The following is a 19,848-nucleotide window of genomic DNA, read 5'->3' as shown; positions in this document are numbered from 1 at the left end:
TGATGTGCACTTTGACCTGTGCAGGTCAATAAGGCTGAGACCCGGTGGCTGCTCAGTTGTGAGCAGGATGCCAGCAAACTGCTTCTTTTTTCAACTTACTGAATGTTATGCAGGAGCAAACTAACTCTGATAAAGCGGTGATTGGTATGGCATGACACTGCTAACGGCATGTACCATGCAAACTGAGTGATAGCTATATGTGAGACCTTTTATGTTATTTCAATCCCTCATAATAGTGAACAAATGTCTCAATCAAGGTGTTCTCCAGTATCTTTTTACAAAGAAAAATATTTAAAATAAACAGAATGCAGTGATTTGTAAATCTTATAAACCCTCATTTCTGGACATGTTGAGCATATCAAATGTTTAAAATTAAGTATTTTTCTATTTCACCAAAAATATTTGCTCATTTTGAATTAGAGGGCAACAACACATCTAAAAAATGTTGGGACGAGGCAACAGAAAGCTGGAAAAGTAAGTGGTACAAAAAGGAAACAGCTGGAGGAACATTTTGCAACTAATTATGTTAATTGGCAACAGATCAGTAACATAATTGGCTATTAAAAAGGGCATCTTAGAGAGTTTCTCTGAAGTAAAGATAGGCAGAAGTTCACCAGCCTGCAAACTTGTGGAACAATTTCAGACTTTGAATATCTCATCATCTACAATACACAACAGTATCAAAAGACTCAGACAATCTGAAGACAGATCGCTCTCTGACTTGTCCGTGCTGTCCACAAATGGAGGTAAAAGAAATATCATGCAAAGAAGAAGTTATATGTTGCCACCTTCTTCTGTGGGCCAAACCTCGTTTAAAATGGCCTGAGGCAAAGTAGAAAAGTGTTCTGTGGTCAGATGAATCAAAATTTGAAATTCTTTTTGGAAAATATGCACAGCGCATCCTCCGGACTAAAGAGAAGAGGGACCTTGGCAGCTTGTTATCAGTGCTCGGTTCAAAAGTCTGATTGTCGTCTGTGCATTTGACAGCTTGTACATGTGTTGAGGCTCCATGTCAGTTTAAACATTTGATATGTTTTGTCCTTTTATGAATGAATTATGGATTTATGAGCCTGCATACATTTTATTCGTCTCATCGTGTTTGGTTACCAGTTGTCATCTGTTCCCAAATGCACTCTTGTGCTCATCTTCGCTTCCTGTTTGGTTCAGAGCTGAGCTGTATTACACAGTTTGAAGCATTAGAACAAATGCACTTTGACTATGTGAATATTAGTTTTCCCTTTTTTGTTTGATTGTGTTTTGTGCCATTTGTGACTTTGGTAACATAATTTGAAAATGGTTTTCTTATGACCATTTAGGTATTTTACACAGTAAACATTGTGTAACACAACGTATCACCGAACCACACGAGTGATTGCTGAAGTCGCCTCAAACCTTTGAGCATTAGGGTAACTGCATATACACCTGTATGCACCTTTAAGAATTCATGATGTTTTTATTGCTATGAATTGAAGCTAACAGTGTGTCTGCAGACCCAAAAGAAAAGAGGCTTAATCTGACAAAGGCTTCGTTTGGAAGAGCATTCAAAAAGGGGACAGATGAAATTCAAGGATAGTAAAAAGGAGACAAATACAGAACTCTCGACAGTCCTTAGAGCATCGAGCACGGGGGGAAAATTGAAGCTTGTTTCACTCGAATGCATGTTGAATTGCTCTCTGTTTTGTCAAGTTTCTTTCCAGTTGAATTATTTGAACTTAGATCATTTTGTTCCCAGTAGAAAAGAGCTGAAATGATGGTGGGCAGATACTTGTATTTGTTAAGTCCATATGTCCAAAGTAGTATTTATTATGGACATTAATCAGACAGACAGTGTAATCCTGTCATAGGCTACGTTCACACTGCAGGCGAAAGCGCATCAAATCCAACTTTTCTGACCCTCTGCGACCATCTATCCGATCGTGCTATGACAGTGTGAACGGCACAAATCCAATATTTTCAAATCCGATCTGGGTCACTTTCATATGTGGTACTGAATCCGATACGTATCTGATGTTTTAGAAAGCGACTGCTGTTTGAACGGACGCATTAAAACCATCTTTTACGTCACTGACACAAGACAGACGCCAATTATCAGCGCCGGAGAAGACATCGCGAACGCTTCCTGGCCATCCCGTGTAGATGTCAGTGAAACTGTTGGGAAGACAACGAGAACATTTTATTTGTTCTGTATAATCTGCAGGTTCTGACAGAAATCTGCAGCTAGAAGCAGCGCTCCTCTAACACAGCAATAAGGATCATTATTAGGTTATTTACATTATTATGTAAATAACAAAATAACTTAAAGCAAAAATTGGGAAACGTAAAGTCCGAAGTCTTTATATTAAGGGCCATCAGTCAAACAATGCTGTTGCTCTGGGTCTAAACAGAGCGCGTCGTGTGTGACGTCTTCTTTTGCGCATGCGGGCGCTTGAGCGTTCACACTAGAGCGCGTTTGCTGTCGCATTTTATTTGTAGTGTGAACGAGCAGACAAAAAAATGGGATTTGATCAAAAAATCGTAAGACCTGCAGAGTGAACGTAGCCTTAGAGTCTAATTTTTAATCTTGTGTGTGATGCTGCTTTTGTCCTCGTGCAACCTTGATCAGCCACCGGAGGGAAAAAACCCCAAAAGCTCGGCTTTGATTTAGTGAAATCATGATGCAGCTGTATCAGTAAACACTTCCTGAAAGAATTTGAATCAAATGTGCTTCTTCCAAAAGCTACAGAAGCTTCTCGATGTTTAAAGAGAAACTTCAGATCACCAATCTGAAGTACAGTCCATGTATAAACCACATAGCACAGTGAAAGTTCAAAGTCTGTTTATTTTGAATGCCAAACATTCTCATCAAATTATTCATTCTCAGTCTGTCAAGGGCAGCACTTCTCTGCCTTTGTATCGTAATGCACCGAATTCACCGGTAAACTTTAAGAAACATATTTTCTCCACCATCATTTTATTATATTACAGTAACATAGAAACACATTCAGCCATGGCTCTGACATTACGGAGCCCTGCGAGGGACACTGCAGTTGAAGATGTCTTTTTGAGAGATCAAAAGTTGAACTTTTTAGGTTCGTGCACTTGCAGGTCAGTGCTGGGACCTTTGAAACCACCACGTCTGGACTGGTAATCATACTGGGCTTTTTCCCAGTGGGCTGACACACTTTTGGTCCAACTGGTCAATTGAATGGCTGCTGTGCACCAGCCTTCCAACACCGACAGCAGCCCATTGGTTCGTTTTCATTACTGACACTGTATTGCTCAACCCTACCTTTGCTGTGTGCTCACTGACCCTATAGGTTGGAAGAAGTGACGAAAAGGTGACGCTGAATCCACTTAAATTTACTTAATCCTCCGATTATATGATGATATGGGTGCCGAGTGCTCTGAGCTGCTTGAGGAGGTTATTTTGAATAGTGTGCATCACTATTTGGCCAACAAAGTGAGTAAAACCTGCAGATTTTTTTCATTTGATGAGAATCAGTATTTACTTTTTGTGTTATCCTCATAAAACAAAATACAGGATAATCACGTAGTTTTGTTTTTTACGACCCGCACTGAGCCAAACAGAGACGTCTCTGGTACCTGATAGGACTGGTAAACGGCAACGAGCCAACGACGACTACAGCAGAGGTTGTTATATTCTCACGTTGGGGAATATAAAACCCATTTCAGATACACATTGCTTCATGACACACTGCTCACAGAGAAAGGATATTTTTGCTTCACCAACAAATCCTTCCTTTTGTAATTAACATGATATAATTGTCAAGGGACCGCAAGCCTATCTATTTTTGTTTCTACTCTCATAAATAGACTTTGGCCTCTTTCTGATAAATCTCACAGAATGTAAGTAGCTACAGGATATAAGAAACAGGAAGATGGTTTTTGGTGCCTTACTGGACTGCTTACCAAAGGCTGAAAGGCATTTAAGATGATTAACTTGCATTTTTATGCCTTGGGCTTGCTTCCTGAAAGAAAATTAGGAGTTGCACTTCTGTCAGATCAATGAAATTATGTTTTAGCCATTTTGGGCATTTGCCCATTTACATATTTAATCTTCCACACTTAACTTGAACAAAATCTTTTCTTTTAGTATTCTTCAGTCCCTTTGGGTGAATGAGAACATACCAAAGTGAGCTCACACATATTCACTGCAGCTGTTTGTTGATATGGACTACATGTAGTCCTGAAATTGTTGATTTAGGAGGAGATCATTTGAACTTTGTTTCCTTTATTCGTCTCTGTCCTTTTATCCTTGTCTAACCATCAAGATCCAGCGTAACCCACCACGTCTTCTTGCTTTTTTATGCGTGATGTGTGTTGCACTGCTATCACCTGGCTTCATTTAACTGCTGTTGCAGGCTGAGATCTATTTTATTCTTGCGTATTTACACAAGGTTTACTATTTTTACAGTGCAGGTGCTTGGAAACTAGATCTTATAACAAGGTGTGTCTAAATAAAGAAAATGAAATGATGGTATAGTGGATAAGATATATTCAGGTCGTAGATGAGTCAGATGAGCCATATTCACCTCTGGACTGTTTCCTGTGCAGCTGTTCGATCATTCAATAACTCTCACTGTGTCCATTTGCACTTGGAGCTCTGAAAAACGTGCCCGATCACCTCTGCTCCAACAAATCTGTGATCCTACAACTTCAATTTTCTGTTTGGTGGTGGGAAGAAGTCAGCAGATTTGGACATTGGTGCAGAAGAGTAAGAAATAATGAGACATGTTATTGATGGCACTGCATCTTCTCAGTATCACTTGCTGCCACCACATCGTGCTATTGGTTAGAGCTTCCAGGATTATTATTGTTATTTACTGAAAAGCTGTTGAGCAACTTTAACCAAAGAAGTTGTCGTAGGATTTGTCAGTTATTATCAGAGCTTTGTGAGAGAGACAGACCCAACACGCTCCCAGGCCTGTGGCTGAAAAGCTCGGTCAGTCGTTTCTCATGGATTCATCTTTTTTGACACAGAGGTGTCCCAAATGGGAACAACCGAGGAAGAAAAAAAAGTTTCTATAGCAGCCGTTAGTCACTCCTTTACTTCAGTGCTTTATGAGTTACCCAGTTATACATGAGAATAGCCTCTATTTCACATGTAGAACTGATCAATGGTGCCTACGGATTCTAAGTCAAGTAAAATATTTGGTTAAGTGATGCATCTGTATAATCTGAGTGCTAAATACAGGCTGCTTTCCCCATCTTTATATAGATATACACTGCAGTGCTGGTGCAGAGAAAGATGTAGCACGTGGGCAACGACTTCAGATGACTAAACCTTTTGAGAAAATACTTTAGGGCACATGTGTCAAAGCCAAGGCCCGCGGGCCACATCCGGCCCGTGAGATCATTTTATACAGATGTACTATTATTGTTATGCATGGCTCAGCGATATGAGGCGCTAATAATATACAAACTACAGATCCCACAATGCAGTGCTGCAGCCTCCTTGCTGAACGCTAGGCTAACTGGGAACATCAATCAAGTCAAACTTCTGTTATTGTGAAGCTCGCCGCTCACTATGGTGGAGAGAAAAGTTGACTCTGAAAGCAGAGCCTTTCAGCGCTGGTGGGAGGCTGAATATATGTTTACAGACATGCTGGTAAAGCCGTGCGTCTTATTAGTGGAGCTAACGTGGCTGTAATGAAGGAATTTAATTTAAGACGGCACTACGAGACAAAATGTCAGGATAAGCTGAAAAACCTAAATGCAGAAACTACAGGAAGTAGAAGAGCTAAAGAAGAATCTGACATTTCAGCAGACGTTTGTCACCAGAGCAAAATCACAAAGTGAAGCTGTTGTGAAAGCAAGTTTTATCGTAGCAGAGGAGCCAAAGCAGCCCGGTACCGCTCTGAAGAGCTGCAGGATGAAGCTGTGGACGGCTTGTGTCCAGACAAAATGCAGATTTTGGCAAATGTGAGCCTGAGCAGAAATACGATTGCTGATCGGGTTTGTGAGACGGTCACTGATTTAAGAACACAGTTGTGTGAAAGAAGCAAAAACTTTATTGCATACTCGGCTGTGGATGAAAGTACAGACCTGATGGACGTTGCACAGCCGACCATCTTCATCCGTGGAGAGGAAATATTGAACATTAAATCAATGCACGGGACTACGGAGCCCCGCAGGGGACATGGGAGAAAGAAAAATTAAGACGGAGTTTTGCGAGATCTTGCAAAACAAACTCGAGATCTCGCAAAAGTTGAATTCCAACAATGGCGGCAGCTACTTAGTTGTAATGTTACTCTTTCTGGGTCACAAAATACACTTTTAAGATATTTTGAAGCGTGAATGTAGTTGTGTAAACGTCAGATACCTGCTCGGTTTACAAGACATCATATATTTGCAAAAGTGCTCCGACATTTTCAGAGATGTATGAAACTTTTGCAAGATCTTGCAAAAGTCCGTCTTAATTTTTTTTCTCCCATGTCCCCTGCGGGGGGCTCCGTACGAGACAACGACAGGAAAAGACATTTTTTAAAACGTATGTCAAAGTGTAACGACATGAAACTGCCCTGGGACAAACTTGTTGGACTTACAACAGATGGAGCGCCGGTGCTGTGCGGTGAAAAAAGCGGACTAGTCCGCAGGATGCGAGTAAAGATGCAGGAGAACTGTACCGGTGAGTTAACAGCACATCACTGCATCACACACCAGGAAAGGATGTGTGGTGAAGTCCTAAAAATGGAGCATGTAATGATCACCGTGACGCAGACCGTAAATTTGATCTGAGCAAAAGTTTAAATCACCGTCAGTTTCAGTCTTTTATGTGGGAAATAGATTCAGAGTTTGCCGACATTCCTTCATGCAGAGCTCCGCTGGCTGAGTTGGGGAAAAGTTCTCAACAGAGTTTTTGAGCTCAGCAAGGAAACCTGTCAGTTCATGGATATGTACGATGCGGTGAAGACATTTCAAGTGAAGCTGTCACAAATGCACCAGTGCAACCTGCCTCACTTTCCCTGCTGCCGAGTAACGTTGAACCAAGTCAGCGGACTTTGCTGAGCTGCACCTGTGCAGATTCAGATGCAGCTGCAGTGTAACGATGCACTCAGGGAAAGTACGACACTGAATGTCCCGCACAGTTTATTAGCTCCACTCCTGCAGCTCCGTCTACATGCGGCTCCAACCTTGTGTTTGCTTTCATTTACTTTTTTCTGGGGTTTTGGCAGCATGTTCATATTTCTAACTTGCGTAATTTTGACAGGATATATTTTTATGAAGAGCAAAATATTTAAAGTTAAAGTTTATTTTTTTAAGTTTATTTAATCTGGAATAATATTCCGGTCTGTTTTTATTCACATTTATATTTAAAAAACGTGTGTTCAATAAATGTTTATCTTGTTTGGCCCGCGACCTAAAGTGTGCCTTGAGTTTGACACCCCTGCTTTCGGGCTTCATGTATTCCTAAGAGAGAGAAGAACATTTTTCACTGTCACAGAGAGCATCTATCTCTGGATATTTCACATTCAACACGTTCGCACATCAAGACCATTTTGTCCTGCATATGTATGACTTAAAAACAATTAATAGCCAATCATTAAATTTCCATCTATATAGAATTTGCTTAAACTTCATTTCAACATGCATAAAGTCAAATGGAGCCATTACTGGATGGATACTGCATTGGCTAAGTGGGCACATGTACAGTGTGTACAGGCTGCTTCCTTTAAATTAAAAGACTATTGAAGATTATAAAAATATTTTTGTATATTTGTGAATTAAATCATGCCATAATAATGACCATAAGTCAACTGAAAACTCAGAAGGACAGCGAACAGTATACTGAAGCATGAACTATCAGCAGATGTGCAACTACTGTAGTCTCCTGGGAACAATGTGAAGCTAATGCTGTTAGCCAAAATCCAATGCTAGCAACACCAGACTGGTTGCAGAGGATAGTTGATATAATTGTGGTCTTGTGTGAATATACTTTGTGTAGAAGATGCACATGAAGTACATAATGGATGCATGAATCTATTATTTTTAATGGAGTTCTTATCCTGAAGTTTAACCCTTATTTATCACCTAATAACACACGTGCAGCTAAATGTTCTCTCTCTGGCCTTTACATGAACAAGCCCACGTTACTATTCTGATCAAACACACAAGAAGCTGCAAAATCTCTTTATAATAATAACAAGAAAAGAAGATTTATCAAAGAGTTTGCCACACTGCCACCAATACCTACATGATTCTGTTGTGGATGCTAAAAATGCACAAGAAGCTGATGAAAGAAGCAGAAAGAAACACTTGTGCAGGTTCAAGTGGCCCAGATAAGAGCCTCAAGTGTCTTCCATCATACTGTAATTAACTGTTGTCAAAGTGATTAATCATGTGTCCACAGGGGTGGAGTGCAGGAGGTTGCCGGCATTTGTTGAGTTGATTTTGAGGCAGACAGACAATGTGTTTGCACTTCAGTTACTGCTGAAAGTTAGAACTGCATCAAACATCCGGAAATACGTCTACTAGACTGAGACGGCAGCATTGTAACCTGCTGTATGTAAGACAACGTGCACGCTTTGATTTGAGTGACAGGAAGGAAGAAAAAGTACAAGAGTGATTTTCAAGCTTTTTGCTTTACACTTGTACAAATAAAATAAAATATATTACTTATTATTGTCTCTGTGAGGTAAAGCTTGTGCTCCCCAAGCAGGTAGTGAGGCTTGATAGTGAGAGATGATACAGCACAATCATAAAGCTATGCATTTCTTTGTTGTTGTTATTTACTATAGGTGCTGAAAAAAGCCTGCCAAGTGCAACTAGCAGAAAATAAAAGTTCTTCAGGCAAAGATCAGACGTTTTCTGTAGACCTTAAAAAAAGCACCGTTTGATAATTATATAATTATGCCATCTTTTCAATATCAAGGACAAAAGAAACGTTGGAGTTTGCCCCCCACACCTTTCATAAAATTTGCTCTCCACCACAAAAAATGTGAAGCACAATGAAGTAAAGGTGAGAGGAATAATGTTGCTCCGGTAGAAATTCTGTCACTAGCAGATTTTTATATTACTCACGTTAACTGTGTTTTTTCTAAGCCTTTTTACGCCTGTCATCATTTCACTAAGCATTTGAAAAGAGGCCTGAAGAATAGCCAGTGGTTGGGTGCTGTGAGTGAGCACTACCGAAGGACCCGAGGAGAACAAAGAGCCCACTGCCAATTTGATTATAATATCACACCTTTTCAGAGAGTTAATGTGGTGTCTCAGATGTCAGACCGCTCTCTTTCTCTCGATCTGTTCTCATCCTTTCCTCGCTTATCCCCATCATTTCTCTGTCTGTCTCTCTACCGCTCTGTTCTTCTCATCCTTTCTTTTCTCCCGGCTTTGTGGCCTTACTTGAGAGGCTTTGATAAAAAAAATCCTTTCAAGGTAGAATGCGATGGCCTGAAATGTCATTCCCAGATCAGATGTTGCTGAAACGAGGCCCGTCATATCATTCGGTGCGCTCGACTTCATTAGTTCTTTGTTCGGTTTTACGTCAGCTTTCGTCGCCGCAATCGCTCAATGAAATCACCTGTGGGTTCCTAGTTTTTCTCCCACTTATGTTTTACAAAATGAATTATACTGTACGTAGAGAAGGAGACGGTGCCATTCTTCAAACGAATAAAGGAATTTCTCTCATTCTGGCGTCCATTCTTCTAATAGTTCAAGAGTTCAGCAGAGGTTTCATTTCTAAATAAAACTCAGCAGCTCTTGACAAAAATATATCTGCCTCAGTCAAACTGAACTAAAAATAAGACAAAACTGCTCATTAAACACGGAATTGTCTATTTAAAGACTCGTAGTAATTTATACAGCAGTTATTGTATAACCCTCTGACCACTGGTGGTGGTCAGAGGGCCCGGTGGCGCCAGTGTCCGGCAGCCTCGCCTCTGTCAGTGCGCCCCAGGGTGGCTGTGGCTACAATGTAGCTGCCATCACCAGTGTGTGAATGTGTGTGAATGGGTGGATGACTGGATGTAGTGTGAAGCGCTTTGGGGTCCTTAGGGACTAGAAAAGCGCTATACAAATGCAGGCCATTTACCATTTATTGGTTTACAGGATATGATCCCATGATTTTATGTTGCAGTTTCCTACACATGAACTTCATTGTTATGTTCTTTCTATATGTGTTCGAGACTATAGGACTGCATGACAGAGACAGATACTTAATGATATGTAATGTACAAATAATATAAATCAGTCACAAAACGTGAGGAAATTGGCATTTGGTTCATTACTTGTAACAAGACTGTAGAATAGAGTAGAGTAGAATAGAGTAGAATAGACCTTTGTTAATCCCTTGGGGAGGTCCGATCAGGGAAATGATGGTTCTAGTAACACACTGCCATTCCTCCTTAAATACAAATGAGGAAAAACATACCAAGCAGATTCAAGTAGAAAATATGAGCTATTTGTGGGTTGAGCAGCAGAGTTGAGCATGTGGGTTGCACCCGTGAAAATTTTGCCAAATTGCTTATTCTGCTACTGACTCTGAGCTTCTGGTAGCACAGGTGCTGACAATCAGGTGGCTGATTGGTATCTTATTAGCAGCACCTGTGAGCAGCGGCCACTTGGTGTCTGCTCTAAGCATATAATCCCTGACTGATCCAGGTAGGGCCTGTGCCAAAGGGCACCTTCAAGCTGGTTCTCGGCAAAGCCAGTTGCAGCATTATTTGGAGTGAGCCGTAGTACCAGAAACAAATGGATGTGCCCAAGTTTCATATAACGGGCGACATTACATCAAAGAAATATTCAACCAAACACAAATGCCCTTATTTTTTATTACAATTAACCACACGGCGACTCGACTTTGTAAAGTGAAATACCCAGGGGAAAAGCAACTTTTTTGATGGACTATGGCAGCGTTGCTGCTCAGAAGTTTAATTGAGTGTTTCCAGACGGATTAACAAGAGGCTGAAAAATTAAGAAGCTAACTGAGAGGAGTATCTCAATCAGCATGCTGCCAGTGGAAGTTTTCTGACACCTGGAGGGAAAATTCCCTTTCGCTGTAACTCTCGCCCAGAGTGAATGTGAACATCTTTTCTTGGCTAGATACTGCCAGGGAGTTTATAATTGAGTTGAGACTCAGGAAATACTCATTAAGACGTTGTCAGTCGCCAGAGGAGACCACGCTGAATGTGTTTAGACACCACTGAGACTGCAGGTATCCCAGAGCCTTGCTCTTCTCCAGCTGGAGGGCAAAAGTATACGTCTGTGCTCAGGTGTGGATGCGTGTGTGTGTTTTGAAACCAGCATGTGTGTATTCGCATGTGGTTGTGTGCGAGGGTTTAATAAACTCACAGGTTCACGGAGCACCATCTGCCTGCTCGGCGTTCGATCGAACAGGAGCTGGTTGTGAGGGGCGGAGCTGGTTGTGAGGGGCGGAGCTGTCACCCACCATGTCTGACAAACTATTGATAGAAACACCTGTTGACTGTCTTGCGTTTGCATCCACAGTCTACCACGCAGCAGCTTCTTGAATGAATGGAGTTGATGTCTGGAGTCTGTACTGGCTTCTCGGCTGGTCATCTGCACACAAACCCACAGAGCATTCTCGTTCCCAACGCGCAACATACCGACCGTCTGTCACGGCCCGAGGCGTGACATAGTAACACCAGAGGTACCCTTGCACGTCCTTATGAGACGCTCTGGATTGTTAAAAGCTTTGCAGCTTTCTAATGTAGCCCTAACCTTAGCCTTAACCTGACATTCATAGAACCCGCTCTTACGCCTTGGACCACGTAACAAACAGACGATTTGTCACATAGCGTCGGCATGTTACGTGTTGGGATGAGAACGTGTCGAAACCCAATATAAAAACAGCCTTTTGGGTTAATTTAGCATTTACATGTTTTATTTTTAATGTTTTAGAGTAAAGTACGTAGTCATCCCAGACATTTAAATGTTCAACACTGAACATTGTTTTTAAAATCAATACAAGTGTGAACCAAAAACGTGTTTTTCACTCTGTCTGATGTAGGAAATGTGGGAAATATGGCACTGATAAGAATTAATAAGCATCACTAATCAAAAATACGTGTTGTCTTTATGGGAAAAATTAGCATAAGGCAGAAATAACCATGTAAATGATCCTGTGATATAATCTAAGAGTGGAATCGGCTTAAAATTAAATAGTTTATCTTTATAATAAGTGTAGTGTGTGTATATAATAACTTGAAGAAAGAATAGAAATAATAATAGGAAATAATTTAATGAAGCACGTGTACAACATATGATGTACAAAATTTAAGGGGGAAGCTCTATATGTATAAAAAAGTATTGATTGTTGACTAAAACACAAAAAGTTAAGATGGTGTGAAAGCTGTTGATATAAACATATAATAATAAAATAGAATTGATTACTTTAAAAGCTGATTTTTCTGGAAAAAACTGAACATGTGAATTAATGTGATAGTAGCTGCCACCGTTCACCTGCTGCACACGGCAAATTAATTTGTTTAGTTTAGAATTGGCAGAAATAAATTTTGACCTTGTTGTGCTGAAATCTACTTCTAATAAGAGGTGCTGTGATCTTCTCGCACTCGGGGATCATAAAATGCATCCCTCCGTGGTTCGGTGGCCTCCTTCAACAGGGTCATTGGCAGTTGGGAGAACGGCCTTTTTGATGATATCTGCGCGTGCGTGTCAGATTTGCTGTTTAGCTCAGTCTGCAGTTCCTTATGCTAAATTCAGGTTGAAGCGATAATTAAAATGAGCCTGAAGGTGTGTAGCCAATGATCTCCCTGCCTGTCTCATGAAATTGATTAGAGCAATATCTCCAATGAACAGGCAAAGGTACACATACATGCACACACTGACAACTGCTGCTGCCACTCAGTTTGACAGTGAGCAGAGCACAGGAGGGGTGTGTGTGTGTGTGTGTGTGTGTGTGTGTGTGTGTGTGTGTGTGTGTGTGTGTGTGTGTGTGTGTGTGTGTGTGTGTAATATCAGGTCACAGGCCTTTGTCCATAAACAATAACTTTCTCACTAACAGCATTTAAAGATCAGGGGCACGATCAGATTCATAGGTGGTTAAAGGATTTAAGATTATTAGTGCAACTGGAGAGAACGTGTCAGACAGTTTATTAGGTACAACAGTGCTGGTTTGGACCCCCTTTTGCATTCAGAGCTGCTACACGTCAGCAGTCCTCTCCTGGGATCAGTTAACTGTGGAGGAAACTTGAGTACAGTGAATTTATTGTCATGTTGAAGAAAGCAGTATGAGATCATGTGAGCTTTGTGACAGGGTTCATTATGCTGCTGGAAGCATCCGTCAGAGGATGGGAGCACTGTAGCCCGTCCACCTCATGGTCCGATATGTTACGCTTTCAGAGATGCTCTTCTCCAAACCTTAGTTGGTTGTAATAGCAGGTTATGTGAGTTACTTCTGCATTCCTATCAACTCAAACCAGCCATTCTGCTCTGACGTCTGACACAAGGCATTTAAACCCAGAGAGCTGCCACTCGCTGGATATTTGTCTCTTTTTCTGACCGTTCCCTATAAACCGTAGAGGTGGCAGCAGTTTCTGAAATAACCAGAGCAGCCCACCTGGCACCGACGGCACTGCCACATCCAACTTAAATCACCTTTGGGATTCTCAGTTTGAACTTTAACAGGATGAACTGAACGTGTCGAAAAACGAAAAGCCATTTTTCTCTATATGACCCCAAAACAGACACAAAACAGAGACAAGTATAAGAAGGAAAAAGACCCCAATGATGAATGATGGGTTTCTTTTTTAGATACAAATATTGGGACAGTTACATAATTTAGTTCCAGGGTGTCCATCCATCCGTTTCTGTCCCGGGCACAGTGAGAAGTCTGAGGTGACTTCTCACTGTAGCAGGATCGCTCCACCAGCGTTTTCACTCCGACAGATGGATGAAGTTTATTAAGCATGTGACAGTTAACACCTCCAGTGGAGCAAAAACACTGCAGCGAATAAGTAAATGTTGGCTTCACCAGCCCCTTCTCCCTGCTATTCATACACTGCAGTTAACATTTCTATTAGACGCTATTTCAATGATTTATTGTTGCTGCTCTGATCATTACGAGTGTCACTCCCCCTCGCTTTATCTATAAGCTATATTTCTCCAAGTATTGTATAGATTGAAGATGCTGGCAGGTCACAAATGGATTAAATGTCTTATTCTGGTTTATTTTCAGGAGGTCTGCTTTATAACCAAGGCCACAGCCATCTCGCTAGCTTGTGAAGGACTTAATTAGAGTTTTAAGGCTGAATTAAAGTGCATTCAGTTTGAGGTTTAATCATCGACTCATTCTTTAAACTACAACATCTAATCAACAAAAATAGCCAGAAAGGCTGGAGAGGAGATTCTAAAAGCAAGGCAATACTTCAAACACAGTGTGAAGTATAATTTCACTAATGAGAGGGACAAAAATAGTCTTTTCACGAAGTCCGACGGCTGAGAGCACGGTGGAGGATGCTCGAAAAAACATAATGTGTGCTCTTGACCTTTCATTAGAGATGCAGCGAGCGTTTACTGGAGCTTTAACACTTGTGTTCGAGCAGGAAGGTGCATATAAAGGACCTCACAGTGATGTTAAAATTGTTAGCAACTTAAATGGCTCCTCGTTAACCTCATGGTGTTATTACTCATAGTTCCTTGAATATTCAGGTCGCTATAGATTGTCAACAACATTCTTACATATTCTGCATACTTCTGAACATTTTTCTGTCTCACTGTGTCTTTTCTTTCCAGACCCTGCCAACCACAACATACGAGTTAGAGATCATGGCCAAGGACATGGCAGGAAGTGAGGTGGGCCTAACAGGAACAACCACTGCCACCATTACCATAACAGATAAGAACGACCATGCCCCAGAGTTCACACATCCGCTGGTGAGAAACTTCCCTTTTTCGCTCTCTGCTTTTTCTTAATGCTCGCTTAGGTTGTTTTTGTCTGCTATGTGAGGTCACTTGTCTCCTGCCTGCAGTTTCCCACCAGAAAAGTCAGAGATTACTGTGGCTAATAAAGGAACTGCGTCTTTAAGAAGTTAGGACATCATAGTACAGATACATCCCAGTGGCATCTCGCTCTGTTATGGAGACAATAAGTTATGACAATAACTGTGACACGTCAAATATAAACATTCAAACAACACCTTTTCAAAGTGAAGTAATAGATTACTGCATATATTTGTGCTCAGGGGAATTAACTGTACAACAGTCAGAATAATGCATATTTAGTTATATGGTGTGAAAACAGAATTTGCTTTCCTTTTCAAGTATTTGTGATCTGAAACATTAGAGTGTTGACAGTAAGGCTGTTGTAATACCACAATTTAAAAAACACCCAGGAAAATACTGATGCTTGATATTGTTTTGAGCGCCAAGAAGCTAAACTTAAAATAAATATTATTATGTCTTTATAAGCTTATTGGTTCTCTGAAGTTGGGCCTCCACGGTAGTCCCAGTTTCTCATGTGAACCCTTGGGTGCTTTAGACATGCATAAACACATCGTAGACCTAGTTGAACCTGATACACTGACGGCCAGAATGAACAACATAAACCAGCCGCATCATACATCGTCTTATTTTTTGATATTTTCAATTTTGCATTCAGTAAAATTGTGCTTCTTCTTTGCTGTTTTTCCGTGTTTTGTGCCCTGTGGCAGAGACTGAGCCTGAACTCTTGGTAATGTAGTAATCAAGGTTTTTTAAGGCAATGGTTTATGCAGAGTTGCCCTTTGCAATGACTTGACAGATGGACTTTGTTTATGGAGACATACACTGGTGCTACACTCAGTTGCTTCTACACATACTTCATGTACATGTGTTTGTTCACCCAGCTCATGAACTTGTCTGAGTCAGTGTGACCTTTTGTTTTCTCATATGAAGATATTTCATCCTTCTCTTCAAAAGGTAAAGTTCAAGAAAACCCCGAACAGATGGCAGAAGGTGTGGGTGTGTGATGCAGGTGCAGAGGGCGCATAAGGAAAGCACTGAGCAGGAGGGGCAGCATTCCTTCTTTTGAATGAACTGGACTGTTGAGTTAAAAATCAGCAGAAAGTTAGTCAGGAAATAACATAAAACACATAAAATAACCGTAAAATCGTTCAACAGTCGGCGAGAGAGTGCCCTGTAGTACGCCCTCCACATGAATTTGTCATGAGTTGCCCCCTCGGTTGTTTTGCTGCCTTCGTGCCTCCCGTTCATCTCTGGAGCTGCAAAAACACGGAGAAAGAACGAGGTCCACTAGATAAAGACCCACCTTCCACCTTAAGGTGCAGTTCCAACACTGAGTTGTGTGTTTTTTAATAGAAATGCCCACAGCTGTTGTCAGGTTTTAAGACACATAAAACTTTTGCCCGAACCAAACCTCCCGCAGCCCTCCCATGATGCATCGAGGTGTCAGGGGAGCTTGTAAGGGGCGCAGCTCAGACGTGAAATGTTACAGCTCGGAGGGCTCGGCAGGGCCACGCAGAGTGCACCGTGTCCGTGTCCCAGTTAATGTTCTCATTCCTCACTGGGAAGAGATATGTTTAATGCCACGGAGAAATTGAGCTTTTATAAAACAAGTGTTTGAGGACGTTAAGCTCCCTGTGTAAATCCTTTACCCTGCTCTCTCCCTGACCGCTTCTCAACCTGTCCATGAATCATCTACGACTCCTCGAATGAACGCCATCATATTGTGAGCGTGCGCTGGTGCTAAGCCTGTGTCAGCAGCTGCTCTCGAGCTTTCACCATATAAATTATTCAGCTAAATATTCAAGGCTTTTCATAGAACTTTGTGCAGGCCCTCCTTAAGAAGACTCTCGAGTTGTCTGTTTCTGGTGACACCCCCTCCTGTAGACCACGTGTAAGCTTCAAAAGCTCCTTTTCCAGCTTATGAGAACTCACACAGCGAAAGATGGAGAACAGGATGAAAAGGTGAGTAAAAAAAGAGAATTTTACTCATAGACATAAGTAGAGGCAAGAAAAGGAGAAGAAATCACATTTTCAGGAGACGTTATGCTGTTATTATTCATTAAATGCACTGTTGCTGGATTTTTTTTGAGTTGACATTTTGTATGAATTCAGCAACATAATCCCCACGCAGGGAGCCTCTGTATTTTCTCAGACTTACCTACCACAGCTCTACGCAGAGAGACAACCATCAGAAAGTTTAGCTTCAGACCAGCACTCGTCTACTTGGATCAACCGAACAGAGACTGTTTTCCTTTTCCTCTGTAATTTGTAAAAAAGGCAGGTGAAAAGCCTTTTTTCTCAATTTACCGGTCGATCTACGTCCCTGCCCTCACCTATGGCCACGAGCTGTGAGATCGCGGATACAAGCGGCAGAAATGAGCTTCCTCCGAAGGGTGGCTGGCCTCTCCCTTAGAGATAGGGTGAGAAGTTCGGCCATCCGGGAGGGGCTCAGAGTAGAGCCGCTGCTGCTCCACATCGAAAGGAGCCAGCTGAGGTGGTTCGGGCATCTGATGAGGATGCCTCCTGGGCGCTTCCTGGGTGAGGTGTTCCAGGCATGTCCCACCGGGAGGAGGCCCCGGGGCAGACCCAGGACACGCTGGAGAGATTATATCTCTCGGCTGGCCTGGGAACGCCTTGGTGTTCCCCCGGATAAGCTGGAGGAGGTGACCGGGGAGAGGGAGGTCTGGGCCTCTCTGCTTAGGCTGCTGTCCCCGCGACCTGGCCTCAGATAAAGCGGATGAAGATGGATGGATGGATGGCAGGTGAAAAGAGCTTTCACTGGGTTCTGTGCAGGCCTAGGAAAAGCTAAGTACATGCATGGGAATGAATAAGATGAGGCCAAGTGCTGCTAATCAAATGCATTTTAACTGAGCAATTATCAGAGGAGGGGATGTCACAGCCCGTTTTCAGACTGTGCAGTGCTCAGAGAGCTTCAGAGCTCAGTTAGCGTGTAAATGTGAACCTTCTCCCTGTAAAACAAGTGTGGCTTGTTTGGAAGGATATCCAGTAGAAATCACATGACTTTGGACATGCAAGACCAAAAGGGGAATATTTGTCCACAACGCACCACGCTTTGTGTGGCAAAACACAAAGAGAACACATCAGCACTCAGACATCGAATACCAGCTGTCGAGTGGTGGACGGGGATGATCTGGGCTTGTTTTTGTAGCAACAGGACCCGGGCACCTTGCAGTCATTCAGTCTGTGCGACAGCTAAAGCTTCAAGTCTGGACAAATGCTGTGGCACAACCTTAGGAGAGCTTCCCATAAACAAATAGCCACAAGTTTGATCAAATAAAGCTACGCCGAAAAGACGAGCGGGATCGAATAGCTTCACAATGATGCGAGAGATGATGTGAGAGAGCGATAAACTCATAGAAAACAATCACTTCAAGTTATTGATTTTAGTTGTGTAGTTAGTTTTTCACAGTACTCGTTCTGTTTCACTTACGCTTCACATAAACAAACAATGGAAATGAGCAAATATCACGTTTATGCTTTATGAAACAGGATAGAGGTCAGTTACTGTGTTCCTCACGTTAGCTGTGATGCTACGAGCACGTACATCACAGCTGTAAAACTACAGCACTTGTATCTGGTACCTTGGCTATGACAGCCATTCAGGATATGATCCTTATTCATATCTGATGTCACATCTGAGGCTAAATCAAAATATAAATGAAATGCATTTAAATAGCACGATACTGCAGCTACTGTTGATAAATATCTTTTTTAGTGGATACAAAAACTATATTAAAACATGGCTCAGAACAGATTTTCATGTTATTTTAACACCGACACCAGACTTCTTCTAGTGCAGGAGATAATTGGAACAATCTTTCAAAAGTGGATAAAAGCACTGAAATGTGTGAATTTGTCGCTCTGGAGTCATGAATCTGAAAAACAAAATACTTTTAGACACTTGACTTTTCTTTTTTTTCCAACTTATGAAAAATGTATTTTACTCCCAAATCTAATCAGTGGATCGAAATTGGAGATTTTTCTCTTGAGTTGTTTCTGACTTTGTGGACGTCAGATTTACTACTTAAGAACGTCTTTATAGCTTCTTTTACTGGTTTTTAATGGAAACACCAGATAATTGCAAAGTGCATTTATTATTTAGGAATACTGAGAGGGGATTTAAAGTTACTTCCATGTTTTGCCACAAAATGAAAACAGGTCCAAGTCACAGCACACGACTGTGCAGGTTGAGGCAGCATCCTTTTTATCACTTTGATAACACTTTGATAACTGTGATTCATATCACTATATTTGAGCTTCCACTGCCAATTAATTCCTGTGTGTTTAAGTGAATTTCATGTTTTCCCAGGATGCAACTTCACCTACAGGACGCACTGAATATGCTCACACAAAGACAGATGATCATTTACACTTACACCCACAGTGTGAGCGTAAATGATTATCACTGTTATCATTTCATACAGTTTTAATTCAGATTCCTCTTGCTGCAGTCTCACTAATCCACTCGCCAACCCACCAGCCCCTCACGGAGCCCCACTACAAATCCTTAGCCAGCTTGAATAAGCAGCTTCCACGAGCTGTAGGTGAGAGCTGGGAAGGCAAACAGGCGTCCAACCAGGAGATGTGGCTAAACAAAAGTGCTACATAATAACACAAGTTGGCAAAATTTTAAGATTACTGAAAAAGTGCTGGCAATTTATGTACATTTTTTTAAATCTTTAAAAATAATTTTCTTTGGAGAGTTGTACCCATTTTTAAAACAGGCCAGTGAGCTTTAATAAAAGGGAGTATTAGGGGTGCAACGATACGGTTCGATACTTTGGTGTCACAGTTCGATATTTTTTCAATACAAAAAAAAATGTTCATGCTTTTTTAATTTGTCATTTATTAAAATTATAAATATATATTTTAACTCAAAAGTACAGTTTTTAAATTTAATGTTGC

The 19,848-nt window shown here is 41.4% G+C and overlaps 1 protein-coding gene across 2 annotated transcripts in view; it reads left to right on the top strand.

Annotated features, from left to right (window-relative positions):
* cdh13 (cadherin 13, H-cadherin (heart)) overlaps positions 1-19,848 on the top strand; it is a 387,431-nt gene that overhangs the window by 295,853 nt on the left and 71,730 nt on the right. For both annotated transcript variants that reach the window (XM_026176725.1, XM_026176726.1), the window contains exon 9: positions 14,713-14,853. In XM_026176725.1, the coding sequence (XP_026032510.1) occupies positions 14,713-14,853 (141 nt within the window). The remainder of the gene's footprint in view (positions 1-14,712; positions 14,854-19,848) is intronic.

This window comes from Astatotilapia calliptera, chromosome 7 (genome assembly GCF_900246225.1).
Source record: "Astatotilapia calliptera chromosome 7, fAstCal1.2, whole genome shotgun sequence".
Lineage (NCBI taxonomy): Eukaryota > Metazoa > Chordata > Actinopteri > Cichliformes > Cichlidae > Astatotilapia > Astatotilapia calliptera.
Note: the sequence above shows the minus strand (reverse complement) of the source record. Positions and strands in the feature narration are given on the sequence as shown.